The 27844-nt window shown below is 44.3% G+C and overlaps 3 protein-coding genes and 1 long non-coding RNA gene across 4 annotated transcripts; 1 reads left to right on the top strand and 3 right to left on the bottom strand.

Annotated features, from left to right (window-relative positions):
- Positions 1–1702: 1702 nt before the first annotated feature.
- LOC133892075 (protein DETOXIFICATION 18-like) lies at positions 1703–7287 on the bottom strand. The gene is made up of 7 exons (XM_062332824.1): positions 6946–7287; positions 3138–3682; positions 2930–3016; positions 2772–2828; positions 2437–2675; positions 2227–2345; positions 1703–2110 (listed from the first exon to the last, which is right to left on the bottom strand). The coding sequence occupies exons 1-7, from the start codon at positions 7243–7245 to the stop codon at positions 1982–1984; spliced, it is 1476 nt and encodes a 491-aa protein (XP_062188808.1). The 5' UTR covers positions 7246–7287; the 3' UTR covers positions 1703–1981.
- On the top strand, positions 1950–3287 carry LOC133892077 (uncharacterized). Its single transcript, XR_009904354.1, has 3 exons — positions 1950–2298; positions 2415–3043; positions 3154–3287. It is a non-coding gene; the product is annotated as an uncharacterized LOC133892077 (long non-coding RNA).
- A 1300-nt stretch (positions 7288–8587) lies between the features above and the next one.
- Positions 8588–13757, bottom strand: LOC133892060 (glutamate--glyoxylate aminotransferase 2-like). Its single transcript, XM_062332808.1, has 12 exons — positions 13186–13757; positions 12975–13092; positions 12642–12723; positions 12449–12536; positions 12177–12335; positions 11511–11684; positions 11124–11255; positions 10498–10563; positions 9899–9963; positions 9675–9766; positions 9429–9585; positions 8588–8912 (listed from the first exon to the last, which is right to left on the bottom strand). The coding sequence occupies exons 1-12, from the start codon at positions 13366–13368 to the stop codon at positions 8792–8794; spliced, it is 1437 nt and encodes a 478-aa protein (XP_062188792.1). The 5' UTR covers positions 13369–13757; the 3' UTR covers positions 8588–8791.
- A 921-nt stretch (positions 13758–14678) lies between these two features.
- Positions 14679–22409, bottom strand: LOC133892303 (uncharacterized). Its single transcript, XM_062332987.1, has 7 exons — positions 22248–22409; positions 22029–22124; positions 21740–21933; positions 16751–17087; positions 15674–15802; positions 15455–15550; positions 14679–15359 (listed from the first exon to the last, which is right to left on the bottom strand). The coding sequence occupies exons 1-7, from the start codon at positions 22356–22358 to the stop codon at positions 15075–15077; spliced, it is 1248 nt and encodes a 415-aa protein (XP_062188971.1). The 5' UTR covers positions 22359–22409; the 3' UTR covers positions 14679–15074.
- Positions 22410–27844: the final 5435 nt, after the last annotated feature.

The following is a 27844-nucleotide window of genomic DNA, read 5'->3' as shown; positions in this document are numbered from 1 at the left end:
TAGTTATCAACGATGGTTATTGTTTTGGAAATTTTGGTTCGATGTAAATTTATTGACATTTGTTTATTTATTCGATGTAAAATTGTGTGAGTAATTTTTTTAGTGAAATAATATTGGGAGGATACAAAATCTATTTTTTAAATAATTGTAGTTGTGAAGCACTATTAGCATAGGACCCGGCATGGAGGTTATATATGCTGACAAACATTATATGGAACAGGGGGTTTATTGTCGCTACGTGAATCAATTGCTTACGGACCGTGACAAGTTCATCGCCGACAGGCATTGTCCCTGTCCGCACAAGGTTGTTCCAAGTTGGACTCGCGCTACTTCAGGCCCTTCTAGGTGGTGGAACACGTCAATGAGGTGGCTTACAGGCTCCGTCTTCCTTCTCACACTTGTATTCGTGATGTCTTTCACGTCGGCATGCTCAAGCCGTTCCACAGGACTCCACCGTCGTCACCAGCTGCATTGCCGCCTCTGCTTCATGGACGTGTACTGCCTAAACCAGCCAAGATCATCAAAGCCTGTCTTGCAAGGGGACGCAAGGAGCTGTTGGTTCGTTGGGACAGCCTCATGGGAGCCTCTAGATGCGTTTTAGAAGCAGTATCCAGAGTACAAGCTTGAGGACGAGCTGTTTGCAGAGGAGGGGAGAGATGTCATGGTGGGCCGAACCTACAGGTGGTATCGTGGCTGAGCAGAAGTCGACACCAGGGCCTACTGAGCTGCTTGCGCTTTGTTTAAGGGATAAGCTATGTTAATCCATTCTTGTTAGGATTTGGATTTGATTGTTAGACAATTTATTAAGGCTGTTGGAATAAAGCTAGCAGAATCAATCTCCTAGTTTTCCTCTCCTCTTCTCTTATTCCTGCCTCGCCGGTGCGGTAGCCGATCACGACTCAATAGCCAACCGCGGCCTCCCATCTCCCACGTCTACTGCCTGCGCTCCCTCTGCTGCTAGCACAGGGCCTGTGACATGTGTATTTCAGGGGCATCAAATTGTCATTCACAATACATCCTTATTCATTGTCAGGTGGGGGAGGACTGCACTGTTCGAACTCGGAGCATCAAAACAGGCGAGCTGATATTTTTAGAGAGCTTGGATGATACTCTCTTCACTGCACTTTGCTGGCCCGAAAGCAACCGCGACTTGCACGGCCCTTTGCTGTTTGATCTAAACCACAGCTGGGGAGCTTGGTTGGGATCACGTGACGGTCTGTTCTATATGCATGGTACTTAAGTGGTTGTGTATTTGTGCTGACTTGGAGCCGTGGAGGAAATGGTGGCTGTATTCTCAGAGAAGAATCCGAGAAAATTGAACTCTGGTGTTGCATGAAGGAATTTGAAGAAATTTGCGCTCAAGCTGCCATGATTTCCTGAGTAAACTGGTGTTGCTGGAGCCACTGAAGAAGATCATCTTTGGAAGTCATCGTTACCAAGGAGAAGCCATGCTGTTTCCTTTTTGTGATAGATGGATGGGTCACCTGTCTAGCTAGGAACCAGGTTTTCCATAGGACAATAGACCGTAGTGCAACCATATGTTTTGTCATGTTGTCTCGTACAATTCAATGCTTTTGTGTGAATACAATGCTGTGCATATCTATCAGTTAGAGGAATACAGCATTGCAGTACCATCTGAATTTTGCACAATCCACAACTTCCTTCAACTCTTTTGCTGTTTTACTTCATACAAGTGAGTGAAGTGACCCCAGTGTTTCAGAGACTGACGAATTTTTCAGAATTTTGCGTCCATATAACTTCTGCAAGATTGATTCAACTAGCTCCTAGTTGCTACTTGCTACGCCCAAGATTTATTCAGCTACTCAGGGTAAGTTTCTGTATACACTATCAATAGTTACATTATAATGGCATGCACACCAGACAAAATCTGGTTAGTCTCTCAAACTTCTAGCTCAATGTTCTGGTCAACCACATCGCAAGCAAAATTACATGGTACGAAACCATCATGCCTTTTCGATTCTCAACAGACAAAATCGTTCTCCTTGTGGATCATCGTCAGGTCTAATCTTTCCCACTTGATTCTCAGGGTGATGAAGAGCAGAACACAGTTCTGGCAAAGGAAGCCGCATATCTGACCCATCCACATGCCCTGGAACAGGCAATGATACATGACTGGTGAGTACAACATCAATTCAAAAGTATCGATTCCGTTCGCATCTAACAAACATGAGATGCAAAGTTTCAGAATCAAAGATCTTCATGTACCTTGGTTTCAAACCCAAGCTTAAATCCAAAGAGGAGAGAGAGGGGCAAGCCTACTATGTAGAAGGCCACCAGGTTAGCCCAGGCTGCTAAGTGCTGCCACCCACAACCTCTTGAAACCCCTGCAGTTTTGTTTTGCACACCAGTTACTGCAATGGCCTTCAATTGAACTACCTGTCTGTGATTTGCAGAGAGATGCTCTGAGCTACTAACCTGACAAGACCCCCTGTGTGGAGTCCAGCACCACTGACCCGATGAGCAGCGGCGTCATTGAAGCAAATGCGCTCACCACCGTCTCGCTGTTGCTGAACAGCCTCGCCCACAGATCATGGCCGAGGCCTAGGAGCACAAGGAATGTGACCCCCAGCAGCAGGGAGAGAGCGAGCGACACGGTGAGCGCCTTCTTCGCCTTGTGGATGTTCCCTGCCCCCAGCTCATTTGACACCCTCGTGCTGTTGAAAGAAACGTCAAGAATCTTGTCAGCAGCATTCGATTCTCAGCTGATGCCTGAAGGAAAATGGCATGACTGTTATCATAGCATGCATCACCTGATAACGGCAGCGAACCCATAGGTGATCATGAATGATATCGCTTCAGTGTTTTCGCTGTCAAATAGGCATTGCACTGAGGTTAGAGGTTAGAATTACAAAGACATGAAGAATATCAGATCAAATAATCGAAGATGGAAGGAGGGAGATATACTTACCACATTGCAATGATGGAAGTACTCAGTTGCGATTGCGGCATCAGCCCGGCAAATAGCACCAGTATCTCGAACGACCAGTACTCGAAGCTGCCATTTTTAGTCAACAAAACATCAGTAATTCTCATCACCATGATCACTCAATATTGAAAATTCTGAGAGGCCATTAATCGATGCATTATTTGGATGATCATTTGTGTTGTGTACTAACCACACCATCACTGCAGAGGGAATGGCCAACTTCATGCCAGGCAGGACGTGCCGGAACGCCTCGGCGGTGAAGCCCCCCCAGGTGTCCTTGAACATATCCGAGAACCTCACGTAGGCCGCAAGCATGAGGAAGGACAGCCACAGCGACACCGACGTCGACATGGCGGCGCCGGCGAAGCCGAGCCCCAGGTGGTGCACGAACGCGTGGGTGATCCCGACGTGGACCGCCAGGGGCAGGAGCGAGAACGCCACGAGCGGCATGACTACGGACTGCGTCTGCAGGAACCTGAGCGTGCACTGGATGAAGCCGTAGGCGAACTGCGCCGGGATCATGTAGCGGAGGAAGACGGCGGCCAGCCTCGAGACCTCGGGGTCCTGCCGGAGGAAGACGAGGAAAGCCTCCGAGTAGAGCCACAGGAGGGAGACGAGCACTGAGAAGAGCGCCGACGTGATGACGGACGCCTGCAGGTAGACGCCCATCATGCGGTACGCCTTCGCGCCATAGCTCTGCCCGCATAGCGTCTCCAGTGACCCGCTCAGTCCAGTCTGCACATTGGGAAGATGAAGATACAGCAGCTGATGATCAGTATAGATGCTTAGCGAACACAGTTCATCTTGGTAGCTGTAACAAAATTTGAACTGAAACCAAGAAGATGTAGTATAAACTGAACAGAAACATCAGATTATTGCAACCTTGTAATAATGTCTTAAGATCTGCAGTGAAGTTTATATAAATTACTCAAAATTGTGGGAGACACGGCCTCCGACAGTAGGTGGTTAACCCCCGTGGAAGCTGAAGTCCGGGAAGCTTCACCAGATACGTACTGGCACAGGAGCAAGAGCGGCACAACGAACATAGGTCTAGAGTCTCTGGTTCCAAAGGAGGGAGGGACGATTCCGTCGTGCCAAGGGGGGATGCATGCTGTTGTCGGCTTCCCATAATCTGTGGCTATGGACACTGGTGGTGTGGCTAGCCGAGCTTCAGCCTCGACATCATCAACATGCGCATCGTCATCTCCGACGGTGCTCGCTGCTAGAATATCTATGTTGAACCCGAACAAGTCAGCAGCAAGAGCACAAATTAAAGGGGAGTCGGGCTAAGGGGTGGTTGCACCCTCCTCCAAGCCTACCGGCATGTGGGAGCACCCTACGGCCTCTAGCGCATCAAGGGCCGTTGCGACAACATCGTGTGTGGTCGGTTCCTCACATATACGTCATAGCCTTCATCAGTGAGAGATATGATCCTCCGCTAGCTGCGAGGAGTGTGGAGGCAGTTGTGGCAAGGCACGTAGCCTGAGGTGCTGGCAGCACCCTTGAAGCCAGCCTTGTGACTACTTAGTAAAAATGTCTAAATAGGTCGTGTTTATTGGACCAGCCTGAGGCATGATACTGTAGTTACGGTCCGAGTTGAGATGAGTCAGGCTGGCACGGTACGAGGCTAACGGTACGAGGCCACATGCCGTGCCTAGGTCGAGCGCACGGCGTGCCGGTAAGGCACGGCCCGACCGAGTCGGGTCAGCACGGCCTGGTCGAGTCGGGCTAGCACGCGTTCGGCACGATCCGATCCGGCACGCATAGGCCCGTTATTTTCTATTATATATATATATATATTTAATTTTGTAGCTATTTTTTATATTTTTATCTATTTTCTATATATTTTTAAAATTTTGTAGCTATTTTTTATATTTTCGGGCTGACTGTGCCAACAGGCCGCCGATAGCACCGTACCCGCCGGGCCGACCGTGCCACCGGGCCGAAATCGTACCCGGATCGGCCCGGCACGGCACGGTGACCGACGGGCCGTACCGTGGGCCAAGGGAAGGCACGCAGGCTGGTACGGCACAACCTGTTACAGTAGCTGGGCCGTTCGGACCGTACCGAGTCGGGTCCTTACCGGACCAACCCGAATGACCCATTTAACCATCTGTGGCTACTAGCACATTCAGGCCCAAGTCACACGCACTACTCAAAGACCTGTCATGTGCTTGGAAGGCAGACAAGGCCTCAACCCCTGGAGGGTGCAAAGGCCAACGACTGAGTCGATCGCCGGCATCATGGGGGCATCAAGGATGCGCCATGTGTTAGCCAGGCAGGACGCCTTAAGGAAGTCATCCTTGGCGTCACACATCGACTTGACGGTAACCTCCTGCAAGCCCTGGAGACTAGAGAGGAGAGGTGAGATAGCAGTTGCATGCACTTGTTTGCGAACATGACCTCTCAACATGTTGCGAAACTCATCCCGTAGCAAGGCCGCCTAAGAAGTGAAGAGCTCCTGCAGCGCAGCCACCTCCTTGAATTGGCCTTAAGCTCATCTGAAAATGGCAGCGAGGGATGAAGAAGAGCTAAGAAGTGAAGAGGAAGTGCATGCGGTGGTCCGGTGCTAAGCAGAAAAATTGTATGCCAAGTGCCAACGATAGGAGCATCATGATTATGACTTATCTTGCAGCATCTTGTGCATGTCATATTGTTTTTACACGAAGTCTTTGCAAATTGTATTTTGAAGCCAAATGGCACGCTAAAGTTGCTTGTGTTTCTCCTTCCATCCATTTAATATTAGCAAGTTGGTCAGCTTTTAGCCAGGCAATGGCATAAGGACTACAGCGACATTTTTTAGTTTTTCAGGGGCCAACACGGAACTTAGAAGGGGATTTATATTTATATTTTGTCTGGTCTAAGACTCTAAAGTCTCCTTCGAATTTTTGTCAAAATTTTATATTTTGTTTGGTCTAAGAGACTCATAAGTCCACTTTGAATGTTTGTCAAAAATTTAAAACAAAGTCTACTCTTTGAAACATTCTTCTCAGATAAAATTAGTAGAACTTCCATCTTTTGTTCATGTTTTAAAAGAATCTTGAAACCTTAAAGATTAGCTATATAACCAGGTTTTCAGTGGTAGGTTAAACACGGTTAGTTGCACTCATGGTACAAATAATTTTATGTTGCTGCTGACCAAACAATAAAAGTTTAGTTTATGAGTAATCTTTTTCAAGACTAAACATTTTACCAGCTCCTTTGTCTATTACAAACATTATCTGTGACTAGCTATGATCAGCTCTTCAATCCTATAATAATGTGTACGGTACTCCAGCTGGAAAAACATAGGAAAAATGCTACTAGCCCAAGTACTAATAATGTATCGATATCTCTTTTCGAGATGCGCTGTTCCTTCAACTATATATATCTATCTATCTCCTAATGCTACATGAAACTTGTGTAACCGAATTGTAATTTCTTTCCAATGCATAATTGCATGTGGTTCTCTCGCCTTTCGCCGCTCTACTTGCATTGTGAAAAGCTAGCTTGAAATTAAGCAACAACCTGTCAGTCTAATAAGCTTGGGATTTGCCAACAAGGAAGATGGATTAAGAAGCCAGCATCATTTGTGGTGAGCATGTTCAGACAAGTACATGCTGGATGGTGGGCCCACCCATCTCTCTCTATAGTGCAGCTGCACGAGAATAAGCTAGGGCCGGGGCCGGAGAGAAAGGAGACAAGTACAAGGAGGAAGGCAACAACACTGCAGGCTGGCTTGTTATGGCGCCGATTCAGTGGAGCATGCAGCAACAACGCCTCTCTTTTCTTTTCTTCTGGAATTTGGAAGTACTCAGTCTAGTTAATTACCAGGGAAATCGAGGTGCTAATAATTGACATAGCATCGGACCGGACAAGCAAATCAGGCAGGTATATATCTTGTCTCCGGCCGAATGACGAAGAGGACATGCTTGATACTTCAAATGCAATCTAGCTATATTAAGAATCGATAGATGCTGGTTGAGTTGAGGAGGAGGCGCTTTTAATTCATTACGTACCATGAGCGCGATGCCTGTGACGGTGCCCCACGAGTTGGCGAGCGTGGCGGCGGCGAGCTGGAGGTCGCCGAGGCGGCCGGCGTACATGACGGAGACGAGCGGGATGGCGTAGTAGGCCATGCCGGTGGCCACCATGGGCGCCGCGAAGGCCAGCTGCCCAGCCGCCTCCTCGGAGTCCCATTCCAGCCACCCGCACCACCACCTCTTCCTTGTCGTGATCTGCTCCTGCTTGCCTCCGTCGTGGAGGAGAGGGAGGTGGAGATCGCCTAGCGACGGCGCAGCAGCTGCCTCCTCACCCATTGCTAGCTACCTGTTCCAAGAAATGCGATGTGACGCTGCTCTCTCTCTAGCTTTGTTAAATCACTTTAAGCTAGCTGGATGGTATCGTAGCGTCTGTTACCACCGAACCCGACGGTATGCGTATAAAGGCAACCGAACCGATCGACGGAACCAGCACAACGGGCACTCGCCACTGCATTTGTTTAATTTTTTTCCTTTTTCCTTTTCCTTTCTTTTGGTTGCTTGCTGGCTCTTCTTTAATTATTTATGATGAACAGACAGGGACACGTTAGACTTGCTATTGCAATGCAAACAGCAATGCACCAATGGATGTGTGTCTATGTGTATGTATATATGTGTGTACGTACGTATTTTCACATGTTTGACCGTGCAATCTAGATTATTATTATTATTATTAACTACTCTCAAAGTGTAATATATATTGCATTCATGCATGTATATTCTTTTTTTCCTTTTGAGCTGCATTCATGTATATTCTTTTTACTAGTTTACTGCCTATGTATATATAGCCGTTGCTACTCATATGTGAATGGTCAAAATTTCTCACTTGTTCGGGCTGGAACGGGTCTAGCTTGTGTCAAGAGTGGCATATAGATATTGTTAATTTCTTCTTCTTGGGAGTGAGCTCATTTCCTGACCAACTGACTGATCGACTGGCTGGCTAACATTGGCATATGCCGGTCTTTTGGGCCTGCGGACTCGTTCTTGTCAAACGAGGCTAGCTTTGTTCCCATTCAGAAAACAAAATGTCCTCTTTCAGACTAGTCACTTCAGTACTACTTAACAGGCAGCAATGATTCCTACAGTTTCGAAAGAAAATTAAGGTCGGCCAAGTCTTAGCAGCCATGATTTATTATACTTAAAAAATGTGTAGATAAACTCAAGACCCAGAACTGCAAGGAGTCGAGAGTTGACAATTCAGGTACATATATATACATGGAGGCCTGTCAGCGAAGTCAGAAGTCAGAAGTGAACAAGCCCTTCGCTGCAAATGAGCTACTCTCAGCTATGTAATGCCTGCGTGAGCATCTATGTATGCAGTTAGCTGTATGTGTTTTCACCTACAATAATACTCTATTGATCTACCTGCCCTGCAGCAATTGACACCAGGAAGAGAACTACTGATCGTCTAACCTACATGCACGCAGAACAGGAATTCGCAATGAGTTCATCCTTGGTTTTTGACACGGCTTGCCCATCTCTCCGACTCCAAACAAAGCCAACCTCCCAAAGCAACGATTTTGGACTGGAGGGAGAAACAAAATTTCATACATCTCTCTTGTAGTATATCACATAATGGTCCAACATGTATCTTCCAGCAGGCAGTTACAAGACGGTGTAGTATAGTAATAAATGGTGGATGGATTATTCAATAATTCCCTCAGAAACTTTGATCCCTATACATATCAAAGACAGCAATTCTTTCTCTTTAAGAGAATTACATATTACAGCTAATTAACTTTCAATTAATAATGTCCCCTTTTAGAATTGCTGGCTCACAGGCGCCGAGACTGAACGGAAGAATCTGACAGCCCATCTTTTCTTTTCACATCCTGGAGTAGCCTTCGTATTGCTCCATGAATGAATCGTTGAACTTCTTGAAGCTCAATATGATGGCCGGGAAGTCTTCCTCCGCGGGAAGGATGGTCGTCCTCAGGTGGAACACCCTGCGCCCACCCACCCAACAGAAACAAACCCAATCCATCAGTTCAGTTATGCACAACTGAGTAATTTCTTTTCAGATTTCCTACTCTGCTGTTACTTACTAATCACATCACAATTGAGGAAAGATGTTCCAGAGAGTTACTGATAAGTAGGGATGCAAGTTTTGTATTTTCTGGGTCATTGGGTCGACCCAAAACTCAAAAAAATTGAACAAAAGATTCACTTCCACCCAATTAAATTAAGGAAAAAATGAACTAAGTGCTGACCCAAGACTACCCATTGTATACCCACTTGCATCCCTACTAATAATAAGTAAACAGAATGGATGAAGGATAAGAGAAGCACATTGTACTACACTTCATTCTTTTTTTTTAGGAAAAAAAAGGAATGCCACGCCATTCATGTCGTGATCTGATTTTATATTCCTTGTCAGTCATGCTTCATGTTTGGTTCAGACTTAAGATCTCTTAGAAATTTATGAAACTTCATACATCACAGACAAGTCATCATACACTTACCCTTCCTTCTGACCAAAACCAGAGCCTGGAACAGTGGAAATTCCTGTTGCTTCCAGAAGCTTGAGGCAGTAGAAAACATCTGGTGCTTTCCTGGCTCTTTTGGCTGCCTCAATAGCTCTTTGTGGAAGGCGTATTTGGGGGAAAGAGTACATAGCTCCTGCAGCAACATAATTGCAAAAGTATTGAAGAATTAAGCTATAATTGCAGTCCCATTGCTGCAAACCAACAAAAGAGGTTTAATGTTACCTTCTGTAAAATTGCACACGACATTTCGGCAACTATTGAAACCATCTGTCATCATGCGCGCTCTCCTCCTCAGAGACTCGAGGATGGACTTGCTGCAACATTATTTGAAACCACATCATACATCAAACTTAAGGACGTACAATAATGGAAATAAATATTCAGTATTTTGCATAGGTTTATTTGTTCATAAAGCCTGGAATTTTTTTAAGGACAGTATGCTTAACCTTTCAGCAGTATACTTCAGGTATGAGATATCTCCAGGTTTAGGAGGGTTAACCATTACTCCCATCTGTAAAAATCAGACTTATTCAGAACCATTTTATAACTTAGCAAAGTGAAGTAGCATAACTTCAACAGATCAGTATAGCTGGAACTGAATTAGTTTTAAGAACCATTCTGGTTGAATGAAGGAAATACAATACTAATGATCATGCGTAGGTCTAAAAGAATGAAAAATGAACATATACTAATCTTTGCAAGACATGTAGTCAAAAGAGGACATGCATAGCTTCTCAAAGTATAGCATTGCAGGCTAATGTAAACCAATGCACTCGTCACCAGTCAAATATGACCACAAAAAATAAGAAAAGATTTGTTTTGATCTATTATCTACTCTAACTCTTATAACAGTTCCGATCCATAGAAATTTTAGAATTTGCTTGATGCTCCATGGACTAAATCAGTCATTACGATATTTTGAGTTTGGAAACATCTAATTGAGGCCACGGGAGTGATGCAAATGTATGTCATCCCAGAACAGAGAGTACAGTTTTAAAGAACATCAAAAGAAAAAAGAATGAAACCATGAAGAGTGTTCACTTACAAAGATTTGACCAGGAACATTTGGACTCAGTGCTATCGATGCAACCTTGTAGATCTCGTCTACTGTCTGTTAGCTCAAATTGAATCAAAAGAGCGATTACCATCAGACCATGACCAGCATATTTAGAAAATGACCTTCAGAGTGCATTTTTGTACTATAGAATCTAGCATAAGCCTTGTTTAAGTGCCTAGTTTGTTTAAAGGCTAAATCTTAACTGTTAAAGCTTAAAGGTTTTCAGAATCTATTCAACACTATTCTACAGTTTCGAGACTGGACAAAGCTAGCAGTTGTAAATGAATGTCGCAGTGGCATAAATGTAACTCCAATAGACGTTATTTGCTACCCTACAGTTTCCAAAATATGACAAAGACGACTCTGGTAAAAGGAATATCTTGGTGCAACAATTGTAATAACAACAATCTAGTCAGTAGGATGGACTTTGGGCTAAATTGCATTCTGCAAGGTATCTACAAGTAAACACTAAATAAACTCAAAAGTCAGCAGCATGGACAGGTAAATATGTTGCGTGTTTTCTAATGTATTTGCAGCTGGGCATGAAGAATGTATGACATCTTTTCTTATCTACACTCCTTGAGATAATGACAAATGCTGTAGTGACATATTACCTTGGGAGGAAGATTTGTCATTTCAAAGTATCCACCACGCTGTCCACACTCACCCCAGTACCCTTTGGACACGGTGTGGAAAGAAACAAGTTGAACCTCCCTACTTAATGGTGGGCCCAAATCGAACAAAACCTGGAACAAGTTGAGAAAGGCCATGTCAGCACAGCTGCTAGTTGAGGAACGACGAACAATCTCTGTGTACCACGGTAGAGACATAATCTCATGTATTAGTTCTTAATAAATTGTTTGCATGTGGTACTTAATAAATTGAGAAAGACTTAAGTGCTCGTTGGATATTTTAGGATTGTCAGATGAAAACTGTAGTCTTGGGTCAAGCTGTAATCATGAGTTCATGAGAGAGCATCATCGGTCAGAAATCAAAATTACCTTTCTTGCGCTTATAAATGGGCGCTCATCCTGATAAATGTTTTGCTGATACACTTCATCTGCAAGCAGAACTAAGTTTTCCTGATAGCAAAATTGCAGAAGTTCCTTTATATTTGCTTCACTAAGGCATTGGCCAGTGGGATTTCCTGGATTTATAATCACCATTGCTCGAACCTAAAACATCATAGGTGTGAAAAAGATATCATCAAAGCTGAATACACAAAAAAAGGTACATGCCAAATTTTTATATGAGCAGCACCAGTGATCCCAAAAAACAAAAAAGAAACAGGAACTGTGAGAAGCTGAAACAAAGTGTATTAATCAATACAAATCATTAAGAAAAAAATTCTACATGCTACTGTTAGTTGTTAGGTTATCTGGTCAACCTTACTCGCATGAAAAGTTGTTAAACCAAGGGGCATGTTTTCAAGCCCATTGGACAAAACATTGATAAGTTGTTGAACCAACGCAACACTGGAAATGAGTCGACAAGATTAGATTTAATCAACGATATGTTGTCGCTGTTTTACTTGGTATTGCTATCTGTCTGCATTTATATGGAACTATGGATGGGCACAGGCTAGCTCATCAAGTCATATACGTGAATTGCAGGAATTACATAATGAGAGGAGAAATTTGACTAGCAGAATGAATCAAAACACTTACAGTGATTCCCTTTGACCGTGCCTCTGCCACTGATTGTCGGATATTGAAAAAGTCAAGGCCCCAGTTAGCCTCTTCTTCCAAGTAATAGGGGACCAGAGAACCACCAAAGAGGGAAATGGCAGCAGAATAAAGTGGGTATTGTGGAACAGGGACCAAAATCTGCCAAGAAAGATACATCCAAATCACATAGGGCATACATTGGCCTTGACTCTTTGGTATAGATAGCAAGACATCTGGGGGTTAAAGATATGTCTTTCCAAGAACAATCATACCCCATCCCTCTCATTTCTGATAAGAGCGTTCAACATTTGCATCACACCTTTGCTGGCACCGTCTGTTAGGTAAATGAGCTCTGGATCACTGCAGTATGCAGTGTACAAGTGTGAGAAACAAGCGTGACCAGAAAAAAAAAACATGGTGTATAGCTCTGATGAATGTTTCATTAATAGCCTTATCCAATCTGACCTCGGATATCCATCACGCCTCTGGATGAAGTCAGCAACTTCCTTCCTAATTCCAGGGATACCACGAGAATCACTGTAAGCACCTGATTAGATAAAACCTGTCAGAACATTCTTCATATGCCTATAGCATATACAAGTAAAAGTTGCTTCTTTTTCGATTAACACAACTAAAGTCTAAAAATCAAAACTTTAGGTTTGTTATGATGTTATCAAGTATCAATTTGTGCAGGCAGACGAAAATAGAATAGGGTTACAATATTGCGCAGGATATGATAGTTCAATCAGGATCAACAAAAGAAGCAATCTTTGACGAGAACACGGTATGGTATGTTACCTAGACCGCCGGGCGCCATGGCGAGGTAGTGCTTGGCCCGCGCGATGGCATCGGCGGGGAAGATGAGTCCGACGTTGGGATCATCGAGCAGGAACGGAGCCTGGCACAGCGCCACCACCTGCGCATGCAGTCACAGGGCACGGGGTAAACAACCAATTCCGTCCGTGGGGATGGGTGGATGGAAGAGTAGTCAGACAGTGAGATGGGTGACCTGGCGTGGGAAGGTGAGCGGCTTTTGGCCGAGGGCGTGCGGGTTGCCGACGTTGGTGAAGATGATCTTCTTGCCCTCCTTCTGGAGCTCCGAGGCACGGAGGTAGAGCTCTCCGCGCACCGCGTACTGCACCTTCTTGATGTTCTCGTTCAGCTCCTCATAGTCCAGCGGCTTCCTCGCCATCTTGTCTCGCTGCTGTCACCCCGCCGACGCCGCCGCTCCGGTCGCGGGTGGAATCGATCGCTCACGGGTAGAGAATGGGGGAAGAGGAGAAGATGGGGAGGGAAACCAAGAAACAGGGGAGCAGGAGAGGATTTGTACTCTTGTGCACAGGTGGGAGGTGGGGTTTGGACTTCGGAATATCGATCGAATTGTCGCATTGCGCCCGTGCACTGGCGCAGATTAATCAGCGGATAATGTCGAAACGTGATGGCATCCTCTCGTTCCCCGCAATGGATGGATTATTTTCGGCACGAGGAGGAGGAATAGCGAATTTGGGTGGGGAGGGAATTGCGAGCTGGGGAGGATAAGGGAAGACGCGGATCAATGGCCACTGGATTGGTTATCGCCGCGCCTGCGGTGGAGAGCGCCCGGCCCTTGGGCAGCACCGGCGACCCCAACCACGACCCTTGCGCCCGGCCCTCCGCGCAATGATGCAAGAACAAAACAGTTTCTTTCTCCTCGTGTCCTGGTACGGCTTCACTCTCCAGATCATACACACAAAAGTGGTAACGTCAGTGCAAGCCTTTCTTTCACTTCACAAGGGATCACAACAGCACCGGACTCCTCAATCTAGGTGTGTTTGGTTAGAAGATAACTTTGGATGAGATAAGATTATTTATGGTTTTGTTCAATAAAACGATCTAATTTTCTTTTTTATAAGTATAAATAAGACGATCTAATTTCTAGTTTGTTTGGATGGATAGAATTTGGATAAGATTAGTTAAAATTTTATGAGACTCGCTTGTTAATATTTAGTTTTTTTATCAAAATATAATCATGTGAGATATTATTTAGTTAAATTAATTGTAATGAATATAATGTTACAATCGGATCGCAAATCAGATAAACAGTTTATAAGATAATATCATTTAAAATATAATAATAAAAAATATATTTGCTCTAACTAACCAGAATATACTATATCAGTAAGAATAAAACTAATCTAGAACATGAATAACTCCATCTAACATTTTTTATAAATAAACTCATCCAACATCTAGAAAAATATTTCTGGAAGCTGACCACTCCACCAATATCTGCACTTGAACTAAATACCTCCGAAAACTGAATTGACATATCCCATCCATAGATATGCCTGGAACCAAGCACACCACTACATGAGCCACGGCAACAAGCTGGGCCTGGACTGAGTGCACCGATAAAAACAAGATTGTCCAAGAAATACTATACTACAGGAAAGAATCAGAGTAAACGTTAATGCAACACTATATCAACAAGAACTATAAATGGGCACATGATTATATTAGAAAGTTCAGGAGTTTGTTGGAGGAATATTTACGATTCCATTGTCCCACATGATAGTAACAATCATCTGTTCCAATCCAAACAAAGACATGTTTCTGCCAAACAGGTTCCTACCACTTGTTTCCAATTATGTTGTCCCAGACTTTACAAATCATGTCCTGGATTCAATTTTTCCTTCCTTTTCCCTACCAAGATTGACTACCCTGACCCCTTTGCTGGTTGGGCTACAATCCGACATCCACAACAGGTGAAAATGTGATTGAAACGGAAACGCTTCATTTCCCAGTGCAGCACAGCATCCCAACATGTCATCGAATGAAGCCTCTCTCCTTCTCATTAGTTGCACACGATTGCCGTAGCAATAGCAAGAAGAGCCAAGATCTCCAAAGGGATCTCATGGATTAGTTGGCGCCACGAATGCTCACCCATTGCAGCTGCAACTGAATCTCGCCGCTCTCGACGTTCCTCAGCCGGAGAATCATGTCCTGGACAAACTTGCCGTTTCTCCAGCAGACGTGGCTCTCGTCTGCCAGGCAGTTCCGGCTGCTTGGTCGGATCGATCTTATGATGGCGCCGTTCCTAATGTCCTCCGGGTCCATGTTCAGAACTTCCATCAAGGGTGCTACGTCGATCTCTGCGTCACCCATCGGGTCATCTCTGCTGAAAGTGTCCTTGTCAAACACCTCCTGTATGTGTTTCAAGAAAGGAGGAAAAGATGGAGATAAATGTGAGCACTCACAAAAGGAATGGCAAGATGGAATGGCAAGAAAAATCTACTCACAAGCTTAATTGGTTCATTAGGATTTGTGACCGACAAAGTTAGCTCTTCATGCCAAATAGGGTTGACAGATCTCTTCTTCACACTTGTCTTCAGTTTCTGCAGAACGAAACAGAACATCAGCTAGATGAGGACACACTATCTCCAATCAAAATTCAAATACTACGGAACGGTGCCAAAAAATACGGGATAGATAAACAGAAAGAAACGACACATACATACCTTCTTGCCTAGTCTAAGGACAACATATGGATCACTGCCTCTTGCATCGCGGTAGGCAAGGTTGACCCCACGAACCACCCGTACTTTCAAGAGGCCTACCAATCCATCCATAATTGAATCAAATGTTGCTTAGTTCCTGTGGATTAAAAATTAGTACTATATTAAGAATTAAATGAGTGTGGGACGAAGAAGCGCCTAATTCAGTTATAGAATTAGGCGACTTCTTGCGTCCCTTGCCTCTCACTAGAGCCCTGTGTTCTCCTTTTATCCTTGTTTTCGTCAGCCTAAATAGTTTGAGACAGGATTCTAAAAAGAGAGAGAGAGGTGTGAGCCTCAACCGTAGGAGTTGAGTTTACCATTTCTTCTGTGGCCTGCATTGCAGCCAGTCAGATGCTTTCATTTTACTATTTTAGGATGGATGGGAGCTCTTTTTGTTCCTTTTCATGGGAATTTTTTTGGTTGCCAGACAAATATGATAACCTTTTACTTTCTAAATTGCATGCACATTGCAGGCATTGCACAGAACAGGCTTCATTAGGATGGTCTAAATTAAGTATAACAGTCTCATCAAATTGGAGTGTGCAAGCAGAACATTGACATAGAAATTAAATGGACACAGCAGAAAACGAAGGCGAGACAAGAGTTCCCCAAATTTAGTGAGCATTTTTTGGGATAATATATGTTGGATATGTAAATCCAAGCAGCCAATGATCTTATGGAAGAACACGAAAATGATAGGGCTGAAAATATTACATACTCCTGAAGAATTAGGGTACGTAGGTACAAGAGTAGAGGAGATAAAACCATGGATGATGCGTCTCAAGAACTGGTCATCTCAAGAATAAACAACTAACATATTATAGGCACGATCCAGATCACAACAAGTGATCGATTAATCTATTTAAGTATTGTAATCTAATCACTGTATTCGCGAACAAGCCGCACCCAGAGGACAAGGACGCCACCGATTAGGATGACGAAAAGGCAACACAAGGTGATGGCCATCCAGGCGTGGGCAAGGCACGCGACAAGAGCGGTTATCCACGAGAGAGGAAGGCCGAACCAAAACACACCGACATTGACGAGATCTTCCCGCACGGCGAAGGGCGCGCGCGGCAGGAACAGGTGCATGTACATCGCCACCACCATGACCAGCGCCATGTAGACTCCCCACAGCATGAGCACCGGCAGGCACCATGGGAAGACGACGGAATCGCGGTCGTAGATGCAGTAGGCCGCAGCCGCCGCAATGGCGAGACAAACAGATGGCAAGTAGACAGCCAATACCCAATGCACAGCACGGGGTAAGAGCGACCGCGAGTTCACTTCCCCAACTGTCAATGGCGCCGCCGCCGATGGCGTCATGATTCCGGTCCGGTCGCCGATGGCCGGCCCTCGCACACGATAGATCGATCTGGCAGCGGTAGATGGATAGTATATGGTACGATACAATTCCTATAATCCTATCCGGTTAACAAGGAAAATATATAATCGGAAACCAACTGACCTCTCCCTCTCCTCTGCACAGGATGACGTCAGAATTGTGGCAGGTAAGCTTCTCTTTTATTTAGTTTGTTTATCTTTCTTTTTATATATGTATGTATTTTGTAGTTCTTTTTTATCAGCAGTAACTGTTTTCTAATCTTCTACTACTACTAGAACATTGGGTTCTTATATCTACGGAGCTTCAAAATCTATCTTACTGAACTTGTCAATATCTTGACGGGAATAATTCGGTCTTATAATGGAATATTCTGTTGAATTTTTTTTCATACTAATTAGATGCCCGTGCGGTACCACGGATAAAAAAAAGTACCTATATGATAACATATTATTTATATAATATATTGTTCTACAAAGTTTAAGAGTTTCAGACTTTTTTCCTTTATCACCGTGCTGGCTTTGATGTGTCATTTTTGCAAATGACCTTTCTTGTTCTTTTTTCTCAAAAAAGAAAAGATAGATGAATAGAAGATAACAGATGCATAAACAAATGCTGATTGAAAGCAATAACGGAAAGTATACATGAAAGCAATGAATCTGGTCGTCTCAATGGTCTTGCAGAAATATATAGATAGGTGCTCTTTTAATTTGATTTCTATCAGACCATGTACCTTACTCCCATCAACTTGCGTTGCCTAAAACTTAATCAAACCATTGCTATGTACCGTAAACAAATCATTCTTTTCTCAATATCCCGAGGTAAACATCACATTGAATATTCAGTATCCACATGAACCAAATAATAACAATCATCAATCGCTTCTAAAATTGGCAGTGGCAATCGCCTTGGGTAGGGTCCTAGGGAGGAGAAAGGAAAAATGACGTGTCTCCCTCTTGTTCAACATCCAATCAGAGAGGCAGAGCCAAAAGATGCGAGATGAGAACTGCATTTCATCTACTTTTATCAAAGGCTTTGAGATACAAATAATCTCCAACCGAAATGGGTAATAAGTAGGAAATCAACGAAAAAACTGCAAATCGCCAGAGGCTTTCAGCATTCCAAAGGAGAAATCTTGCGATGCCGGCCGCCTTTTGTCGATGCAAGCTAGCTAGCTAGAAGCTCTTTGAAACTGAACATTTGCAACAACGAGCAGCACATTTGCACTTAGGAACCGAATTTTTGCAATGAGTATGAGTTGTGACAAGAACCCCATTGCTGTGCGGTGCAGGGGTCCTGACGGCTGCTCGACAATTGGCTAAGCTAAGGCTGATTACGGATTCAAGAATTAAGGCACGTACAAGACTAGAGGGCAGCAAACTGAAACCATGTGTGTGTGTATGGGCTCTGCTCCACAGTAGGCAAGTATATATTATTATAGTATCAATGCAATGCAATGCAACGAACATGAACATGTAGGCACTATATATCAAGATCAAATTAAGTGATCAATCAACCTAATTAACGAGCAGGAATCTGATGTAATCTGATCTATATGATTAGCAGTTGGCACTGTACTGTATTTGCGAACAAGCCACGCCGAGAGGGTAAGGATGGCAGCGATGAGGACGACGAAAACACAGGCCAAGGCGATCGCCATCCACATGTTGCCAAAGTAGGCGACAAGAACGGCTACCCACGACCACGAGAGAGGCAAGCCGACCCAAGTCCGACCGACGTCGACGAGAGCTTCCCGCACGGCAATGCATGTACATCAGCACCACCGAGACCAGTGCATGGTAGACTCCCCACAGCATGATGGCCGGCAGCGCTCCTGACGCTGAAGACGGAAGCGCTGTCGTAGAAACCGTAGGCCACAATCGCGGCGCCGGCGATGGAACCACAGCACAGCACGGGGTACGTGCGGCTTGGAGTTCACTTCCCCAACCGTAAAACTATGAGTAACTTTCGTCAAACTACGGATGAGTTAGCAAAACTATGAGTACCAATGTTTTGTGCAACTTTACTCTATGAGTAACTTCCGTCAAACTACGGGTGAGTTAGCAAAACTATCACAAAATTTAACTATAGAATTACAGATTTAGTGTGCCCTTTATCGCAAAACTACGTATTTAAAAAGTTGTATCACAAAACTACATATCTAATATATCAATCTTTAGCAAAAACTACGTATTTCACCCAGCTAAAATCTGTAGTTTGGTGATAAATTGACATACTAAATATGTAGTTTTGTGATACATTATGCGCTAAATCTGTAGTTTTACGACACAAGTTCTTAAACATTGGTACATTAAATCTCTGTAGCTTTGTGATACACATTCTTAAATCTGTAGTTTTGCAAATCTATCTATAGTTCTGCAAAATTTACTTTTATTTGCATATAACTGAACCATAGCTCTAAGCCAGCCCATATATCATGTCATCGTCGGCCACTAGCTGCTCATTGTTGAGCCAAAGCGGCACGACCATCCCGATGACTAGGCACATCATGCTTGTCGCAGCGACGTTAAGCGCCATGACGAAGGCGATCCCGGCCAGCTGCATGCCCACATGCCAGAACCCCACATCGGCGCGATCGTTCTTGATAGTGTACATGAGGCCGACGTACTGGGGGTCATCGCTGAAGAAGAGGCGGCTAAGCCACGACTCTATGAGGACCCCTGTCAGGACACCGTTGAGGTTGCCAGCCACACCGTGCTTGTGCAGCACAGCGAGCGTGTCATCGACGCGCTTCTAGAAGTGACTCCGCTTGTGCTATGGGGGCTAATCGTCAATCATCAACCCAGCTACCCGGGTGAATAGATAACTGGACACGAGAGGCTAGGCGGGTGCGAGCCTAGGGCTGGGAAGCCTATTACCTATTAGGCCATGGGTTGTGCCCAAGTTGAGGTAGACCGCAGGAAGGAGAACCAGAAATTTTCAGCGGTAATTCCCAGCCAAAAACGGAAGAACTCGAAAAAGATCGGAATGGCCTAAATCATTTACGCAGAGCTTTCTCATTTCATTTTTGTTTTTTCGATATATCATTTTCGATTACTGTGGTTGAAAAAGTTTGAAAACGAACACCAAAATAACGAGATGTATATTTTCGTTTTCATCCCTACCCACCAGTGCCTCACGAGTGTGTTTGCTTGGGCCACTGACTGCACCTCAGGCCACGCTCGTTCCTCAGCTACCGAGGCGCTCCTCATGGGTCATGCCTACCTTCACATCGTCTAGGGCACGCGCTAGGCTGCCTTGCCTGGGCCGCGAGGCCACCTCGTCCGATCTGGACTGGGCCACGCCTGCCGCTGCGCCTGGCCACCCTCTGTGCACCCCCATGGTCACGTCCAGCTCGCCCGACCAGGCCACACACTGAACCTCCGAAGTCCAACATGTCTTTCGCCATCACCATCGTTGCTTCACCTTGAGCACATAATAGCCGCTCCGATCTGGATTGATAACTCATCAATCAGATCGCGAGTCGAAGCTGCCGCCTTGTCTGCGACGTCTTCCATCCAACAATCATCAACCCAATCTCCACATCTGGACGGATCCATGTTGATGAAACTCATCGGATGGTTTGAGCTGCCACCTCCAAGTGTCCAAATCTACTGATTAAATTGTCGATCGCTGTCATGCTCCACATTATGCCATGTCCTTCCCTGGACCCGTGCAAGCCTTGCATGGTGTGAAACATCTTATCGTGTCTTTCCTTAATCTTTCTTCATAGCTCTGATATCACTTATTAGGGTTTTAGCGAAAACATCATCAAGATCGAGAAGCCAAACACAATATCAACACACGAGACACGATGTTTTTAATAAGGTTCGGTCATCTTGCGTACATTCTCGGGGCATGACTACAGATGTTCCTCCTCATATTTTGTTTTCATCAATCTGCGATTGCAACAATGGTGCTTTCTATTTAAAGGTCCAGAAATAGAAGTTTGACTACAACTCTATTTCTATTCATACCTAATTATAACTCAGGTCTATCTATAATTAACATTGTACACATATTCGACACATAACTCAACATGAGTTTTGACATTCTTAGAACAAAAAAACATTTTTTGAGCAGCTGCTGCAACCATTCTCTTGCACATTCTTCTTCTTTTGTATCACGCCGTGCGCATGTTAAAATCCATGGAAAAATGATGACTGCATTTCTTGTGTGCCAAAAATATAATCCTCATTCTGCTTCTAATATTGCACCTCTACTTGTCACTATCTCTTTATTTTCAGCTATAGAGAAACCAATGTGTTATTATCTTCCCCAAAGGAAAAAATAGCACACAAGATATTTCAATTACGAGTACTGTCGGAGGATGAACTCCTCAAGCGGGGATCCTGAGAGACCCCCTTTGAGATTCGAACGGGAGGATGATTCTGAATTTACCTCGTACGTGAAATTAATGCGAGTATGAGAGATGTAGGCAGGGCGGATGATCAGATGCTAGAGGGAGTAAATGCTCAAGGAATTTTAGACAGGTTCAAACTGCACGGAGCGTAATACCCTACTCCTGTGTGTATGCTATTAATGCTCTGGGAATGCCTTTCTCTGGATCTCTTGTGCTATAAGGATTTTTGTCTAAATCTAGAGCTTCGGTCTTCAAGCGCCGATCTCACTAAGCTTGTGCTCGGCTTCGTGCTTCGTATGTCGTGACTTGCTAATTGTCAAACTTGTCTGCTTGTCTGGGTGCGTCCTCTTCTCCAGGGTGCACTCCCCCTTTTATATCCCGTCGGATCGATCTTATGATGGCGCCGTTCCTAATGTCCTCCGGGTCCATGTTCAGAACTTCCATCAAGGGTGCTACGTCGATCTCTGCGTCACCCATCGGGTCATCTCTGCTGAAAGTGTCCTTGTCAAACACCTCCTGTATGTGTTTCAAGAAAGGAGGAAAAGATGGAGATAAATGTGAGCACTCACAAAAGGAATGACAAGATGGAATGGCAAGAAAAATCTACTCACAAGCTTAATTGGTTCATTAGGATTTGTGACCGACAAAGTTAGCTCTTCATGCCAAATAGGGTTGACAGATCTCTTCTTCACACTTGTCTTCAGTTTCTGCAGAACGAAACAGAACATCAGCTAGATGAGGACACACTATCTCCAATCAAAATTCAAATACTACGGAACGGTGCCAAAAAATACGGGATAGATAAACAGAAAGAAACGACACATACATACCTTCTTGCCTAGTCTAAGGACAACATATGGATCACTGCCTCTTGCATCGCGGTAGGCAAGGTTGACCCCACGAACCACCCGTACTTTCAAGAGGCCTACCAATCCATCCATAATTGAATCAAATGTTGCTTAGTTCCTGTGGATTAAAAATTAGTACTATATTAAGAATTAAATGAGTGTGGGACGAAGAAGCGCCTAATTCAGTTATAGAATTAGGCGACTTCTTGCGTCCCTTGCCTCTCACTAGAGCCCTGTGTTCTCCTTTTATCCTTGTTTTCGTCAGCCTAAATAGTTTGAGACAGGATTCTAAAAAGAGAGAGAGAGGTGTGAGCCTCAACCGTAGGAGTTGAGTTTACCATTTCTTCTGTGGCCTGCATTGCAGCCAGTCAGATGCTTTCATTTTACTATTTTAGGATGGATGGGAGCTCTTTTTGTTCCTTTTCATGGGAATTTTTTTGGTTGCCAGACAAATATGATAACCTTTTACTTTCTAAATTGCATGCACATTGCAGGCATTGCACAGAACAGGCTTCATTAGGATGGTCTAAATTAAGTATAACAGTCTCATCAAATTGGAGTGTGCAAGCAGAACATTGACATAGAAATTAAATGGACACAGCAGAAAACGAAGGCGAGACAAGAGTTCCCCAAATTTAGTGAGCATTTTTTGGGATAATATATGTTGGATATGTAAATCCAAGCAGCCAATGATCTTATGGAAGAACACGAAAATGATAGGGCTGAAAATATTACATACTCCTGAAGAATTAGGGTACGTAGGTACAAGAGTAGAGGAGATAAAACCATGGATGATGCGTCTCAAGAACTGGTCATCTCAAGAATAAACAACTAACATATTATAGGCACGATCCAGATCACAACAAGTGATCGATTAATCTATTTAAGTATTGTAATCTAATCACTGTATTCGCGAACAAGCCGCACCCAGAGGACAAGGACGCCACCGATTAGGATGACGAAAAGGCAACACAAGGTGATGGCCATCCAGGCGTGGGCAAGGCACGCGACAAGAGCGGTTATCCACGAGAGAGGAAGGCCGAACCAAAACACACCGACATTGACGAGATCTTCCCGCACGGCGAAGGGCGCGCGCGGCAGGAACAGGTGCATGTACATCGCCACCACCATGACCAGCGCCATGTAGACTCCCCACAGCATGAGCACCGGCAGGCACCATGGGAAGACGACGGAATCGCGGTCGTAGATGCAGTAGGCCGCAGCCGCCGCAATGGCGAGACAAACAGATGGCAAGTAGACAGCCAATACCCAATGCACAGCACGGGGTAAGAGCGACCGCGAGTTCACTTCCCCAACTGTCAATGGCGCCGCCGCCGATGGCGTCATGATTCCGGTCCGGTCGCCGATGGCCGGCCCTCGCACACGATAGATCGATCTGGCAGCGGTAGATGGATAGTATATGGTACGATACAATTCCTATAATCCTATCCGGTTAACAAGGAAAATATATAATCGGAAACCAACTAACCCCTCCTCCGCACAGGATGACGTCAGAATTGTGGCAGGTAAGCTTCTCTCTTTTATTTAGTTTGTTTATCTTTCTGTTTATGTATGTATGTATTTATTTTATAGTTTTTTTTATCAGCAGTAACTGTTTTCTAATCTTCTGCTACTACTAGAACATTGGATTCTTATATCTTTGGAGCTTCAAAATCTATCTTACTGAACTTGTCAATATCTTGACGGGAATAATTCGGTCTTATAATGGAACATTCTGTTGAATTTTTTTTCCATACTAGTTAGATGCCCGTGCGGTACCACGGATAAAAAAAGTACCCACATGATAACATATTGTTTATATAATATATTGTTCTACAAAGTTTAAGAGTTTCAGAACTTTTTTTCCTTTATCATCGTGCTGGCTTTGATGTGTCATTTTTGCAAATGACCTTTCTTGTTCTTTTTTCTCAAAAAAGAAAAGATAGATGAATAGAAGATAACAGATGCATAAACAAATGCTGATTGAAAGCAATAACGGAAAGTATACATGAAAGCAATGAATCTGGTCATCTCAATGGTCTTGCAGAAATATATAGATAGGTGCTCTTTTAATTTGATTTCTATCAGACCATGTACCTTACTCCCATCAACTTGCGTTGCCTAAAACTTAATCAAACCATTGCTATGTACCGTAAACAAATCATTCTTTTCTCAATATCCCGAGGTAAACATCACATTGAATATTCAGTATCCACATGAACCAAATAATAACAATCATCAATCGCTTCTAAAATTGGCAGTGGCAATCGCCTTGGGTAGGGTCCTAGGGAGGAGAAAGGAAAAATGACGTGTCTTCCCCTTGTTCAACATCCAATCAGAGAGGCAGAACCAAAAGATGCGAGATAGAACTGCATTTCATCTACTTTTATCTTAGGCTTTGAGATACAAATAATCTCCAATCGAAATGGGTAATAAGTAGGAAATCAACGAAAAAACTGCAAATCGCCAGAGGCTTTCAGCATTCCAAAGGAGAAATCTTGCGATGCCGGCCGCCTTTTGTCGATGCAAGCTAGCTAGCTAGAAGCTCTTTGAAACTGAACATTTGCAACAACGAGCAGCACATTTGCACTTAGGAACCGAATTTTTGCAATGAGTATGAGTTGTGACAAGAACCCCATTGCTGTGCGGTGCAGGGGTCCTGACGGCTGCTCGACAATTGGCTAAGCTAAGGCTGATTACGGATTCAAGAATTAAGGCACGTACAAGACTAGAGGGCAGCAAACTGAAACCATGTGTGTGTGTATGGGCTCTGCTCCACAGTAGGCAAGTATATATTATTATAGTATCAATGCAATGCAATGCAACGAACATGAACATGTAGGCACTATATATCAAGATCAAATTAAGTGATCAATCAACCTAATTAACGAGCAGGAATCTGATGTAATCTGATCTATATGATTAGCAGTTGGCACTGTACTGTATTTGCGAACAAGCCACGCCGAGAGGGTAAGGATGGCAGCGATGAGGACGACGAAAACACAGGCCAAGGCGATCGCCATCCACATGTTGCCAAAGTAGGCGACAAGAACGGCTACCCACGACCACGAGAGAGGCAAGCCGACCCAAGTCCGACCGACGTCGACGAGAGCTTCCCGCACGGCAATGCATGTACATCAGCACCACCGAGACCAGTGCATGGTAGACTCCCCACAGCATGATGGCCGGCAGCGCTCCTGACGCTGAAGACGGAAGCGCTGTCGTAGAAACCGTAGGCCACAATCGCGGCGCCGGCGATGGAACCACAGCACAGCACGGGGTACGTGCGGCTTGGAGTTCACTTCCCCAACCGTAAAACTATGAGTAACTTCCGTCAAACTACGGGTGAGTTAGCAAAACTATCACAAAATTTAACTATAGAATTACAGATTTAGTGTGCCCTTTATCGCAAAACTACGTATTTAAAAAGTTGTATCACAAAACTACATATCTAATATATCAATCTTTAGCAAAAACTACGTATTTCACCCAGCTAAAATCTGTAGTTTGGTGATAAATTGACATGCTAAATATGTAGTTTTGTGATACATTATACGCTAAATCTGTAGTTTTACGACACAAGTTCTTAAACATTGGTACATTAAATCTCTATAGCTTTGTGATACACACTCTTAAATCTGTAGTTTTGCAAATCTATCTATAGTTCTGCAAAATTTACTTTTATTTGCATATAACTGAACCATAGCTCTAAGCCAACCCATGTATCGTGTCATCGTCGGCCACTAGCTGCTCATTGTTGAGCCAAAGCGGCACAACCATCCCGATGACTAGGCACATCATGCTTGTCGCAGCGACGTTAAGCGCCACGACGCAGGCGATCTCGGCCAGCTGCATGCCCACATGCCAGAACCCCACATCGGCGCGATCGTTCTTGATAGTGTACATGAGGCCGACGTACTGGGGGTCATCGCTGAAGAAGAGGCGGCTAAGCCGCGACTCTATGAGGAACCCTGTCAGGACACCGTTGAGGTTGCCAGCCACACCGTGCTTGTGCAACACAGCGAGTGTGTCATCGACGCGCTTCTAGAAGTGACTCCACTTGTGCTATGGGGCTAATCGTCAATCATCAACCCAGCTACCCGGGCGAATAGACAACTGGACACGAGAGGCCAGGAGGGTGCGAGCCTAGGGCTGGGAAGCCTATTACCTATTAGGCCATGGGTTGTGCCCAAGTTGAGGTAGACCGCAGGAAGGAGAACCAGAAATTTTCAGCGGTAATTCCCGGTCAAAAACGGAAGAACTCAAAAAAGATCGGAATGGCCTAAATCATTTACGCAGAGCTTTCTCATTTCATTTTTGTTTTTTCGATATATCATTTTCGATTACTGTGGTTGAAAAAGTTTGAAAACGAACACCAAAATAATGAGATGTATATTTTCGTTTTCATCCCTACCCACCAGTGCCTCACGAGTGTGTTTGCTTGGGTCGCTGACTGCACCTCAGGCCACGCTCGTTCCTCAGCTACCGAGGCGCTCCTCATGGGTCATGCCTACCTTCACATCGTCTAGGGCACGTGCTAGGCTGCCTTGCCTGGGCCGCGAGGCCACCTCATCCAATCTGGACTGGGCCACTGAAAGTGCATCTAGCCCCTATGTGTGGTTTTGGTAATTAATGACAATACATATGGACTAACAATGTTGTTGAGATTGTTAGTAGGTTGTTCAATAGGTGATGCATGGAGAAGAGATATGCATGAACTCTAGGTGATGCTCGGATGTGATGCATGGAGGAGAAATATGCATCTAAATAAATGAGCTTTTAGTGATGCTCATAAGAAGAAGAAGAAGCTCAATAAGATTAGCAATAAGCTTGAATGCTAAGTTACTTGTGGAGATCAAGTAACTAAAGGTATGACTTGTTAATAGAGTTTTATGGACTAACTCGTGTGCTATGTGTTTAAGAATGAGTGGGGTTAGGTTCTATATGAAGATTGACAATATGCATGAAGGCTAATAAGTTACTTGTGAAGATCAAGTAACTTAAGGTATAAATGTTGTCATTTAGGTTTTATGGACTAACCCATGTACTTTGTGCTTGAGAGTGAGTTGGGGTTAGGATCCATAAAAAGGCATAAGTTAAATTGAAATCATATATGCCAAGAGTGAAGAACAAGAGTGGACTCCATATATGAAAAAGTGAATTCCTTGAAAATGTCGAATACAAAGTGGTTTTGTATGGCAAGACGGTGAAGGGCAAGCAAGACTCGGCTGCGATGGACCATCCGTGGTGAAGGGCAAGCAAATGGCTTGATGCCGAAGGACCAAGGCGGTGGTGAAGAGCGAGTGAAGGCTTTGCGCCGATGGACCGTGCGAGGCTATGTGAAGCTATGGATGATTCACATTAATCATATGAAGAATCAAGAAGAGATGGAGTGAAGAATATATGGAAGTTGGCAACCCTCAAGGTTTGAAAGAAAAAGAAGCGGTACTTGAAAGTTTTCAAATGCTCAAAGTGGTTCAAACGAGTTTTATCTTTGAATTTGAGTATAGGTATGCTGCACTATTAAGAGGGATGCAACGTGAGCTAATTGTCGCGTCTCAGTGCTCAAGAGTTCCCAA

Source organism: Phragmites australis, chromosome 15 (assembly GCF_958298935.1).
Source record: "Phragmites australis chromosome 15, lpPhrAust1.1, whole genome shotgun sequence".
Classification (NCBI taxonomy): Eukaryota; Viridiplantae; Streptophyta; class Magnoliopsida; order Poales; family Poaceae; genus Phragmites; species Phragmites australis.
Note: the sequence above shows the minus strand (reverse complement) of the source record. Positions and strands in the feature narration are given on the sequence as shown.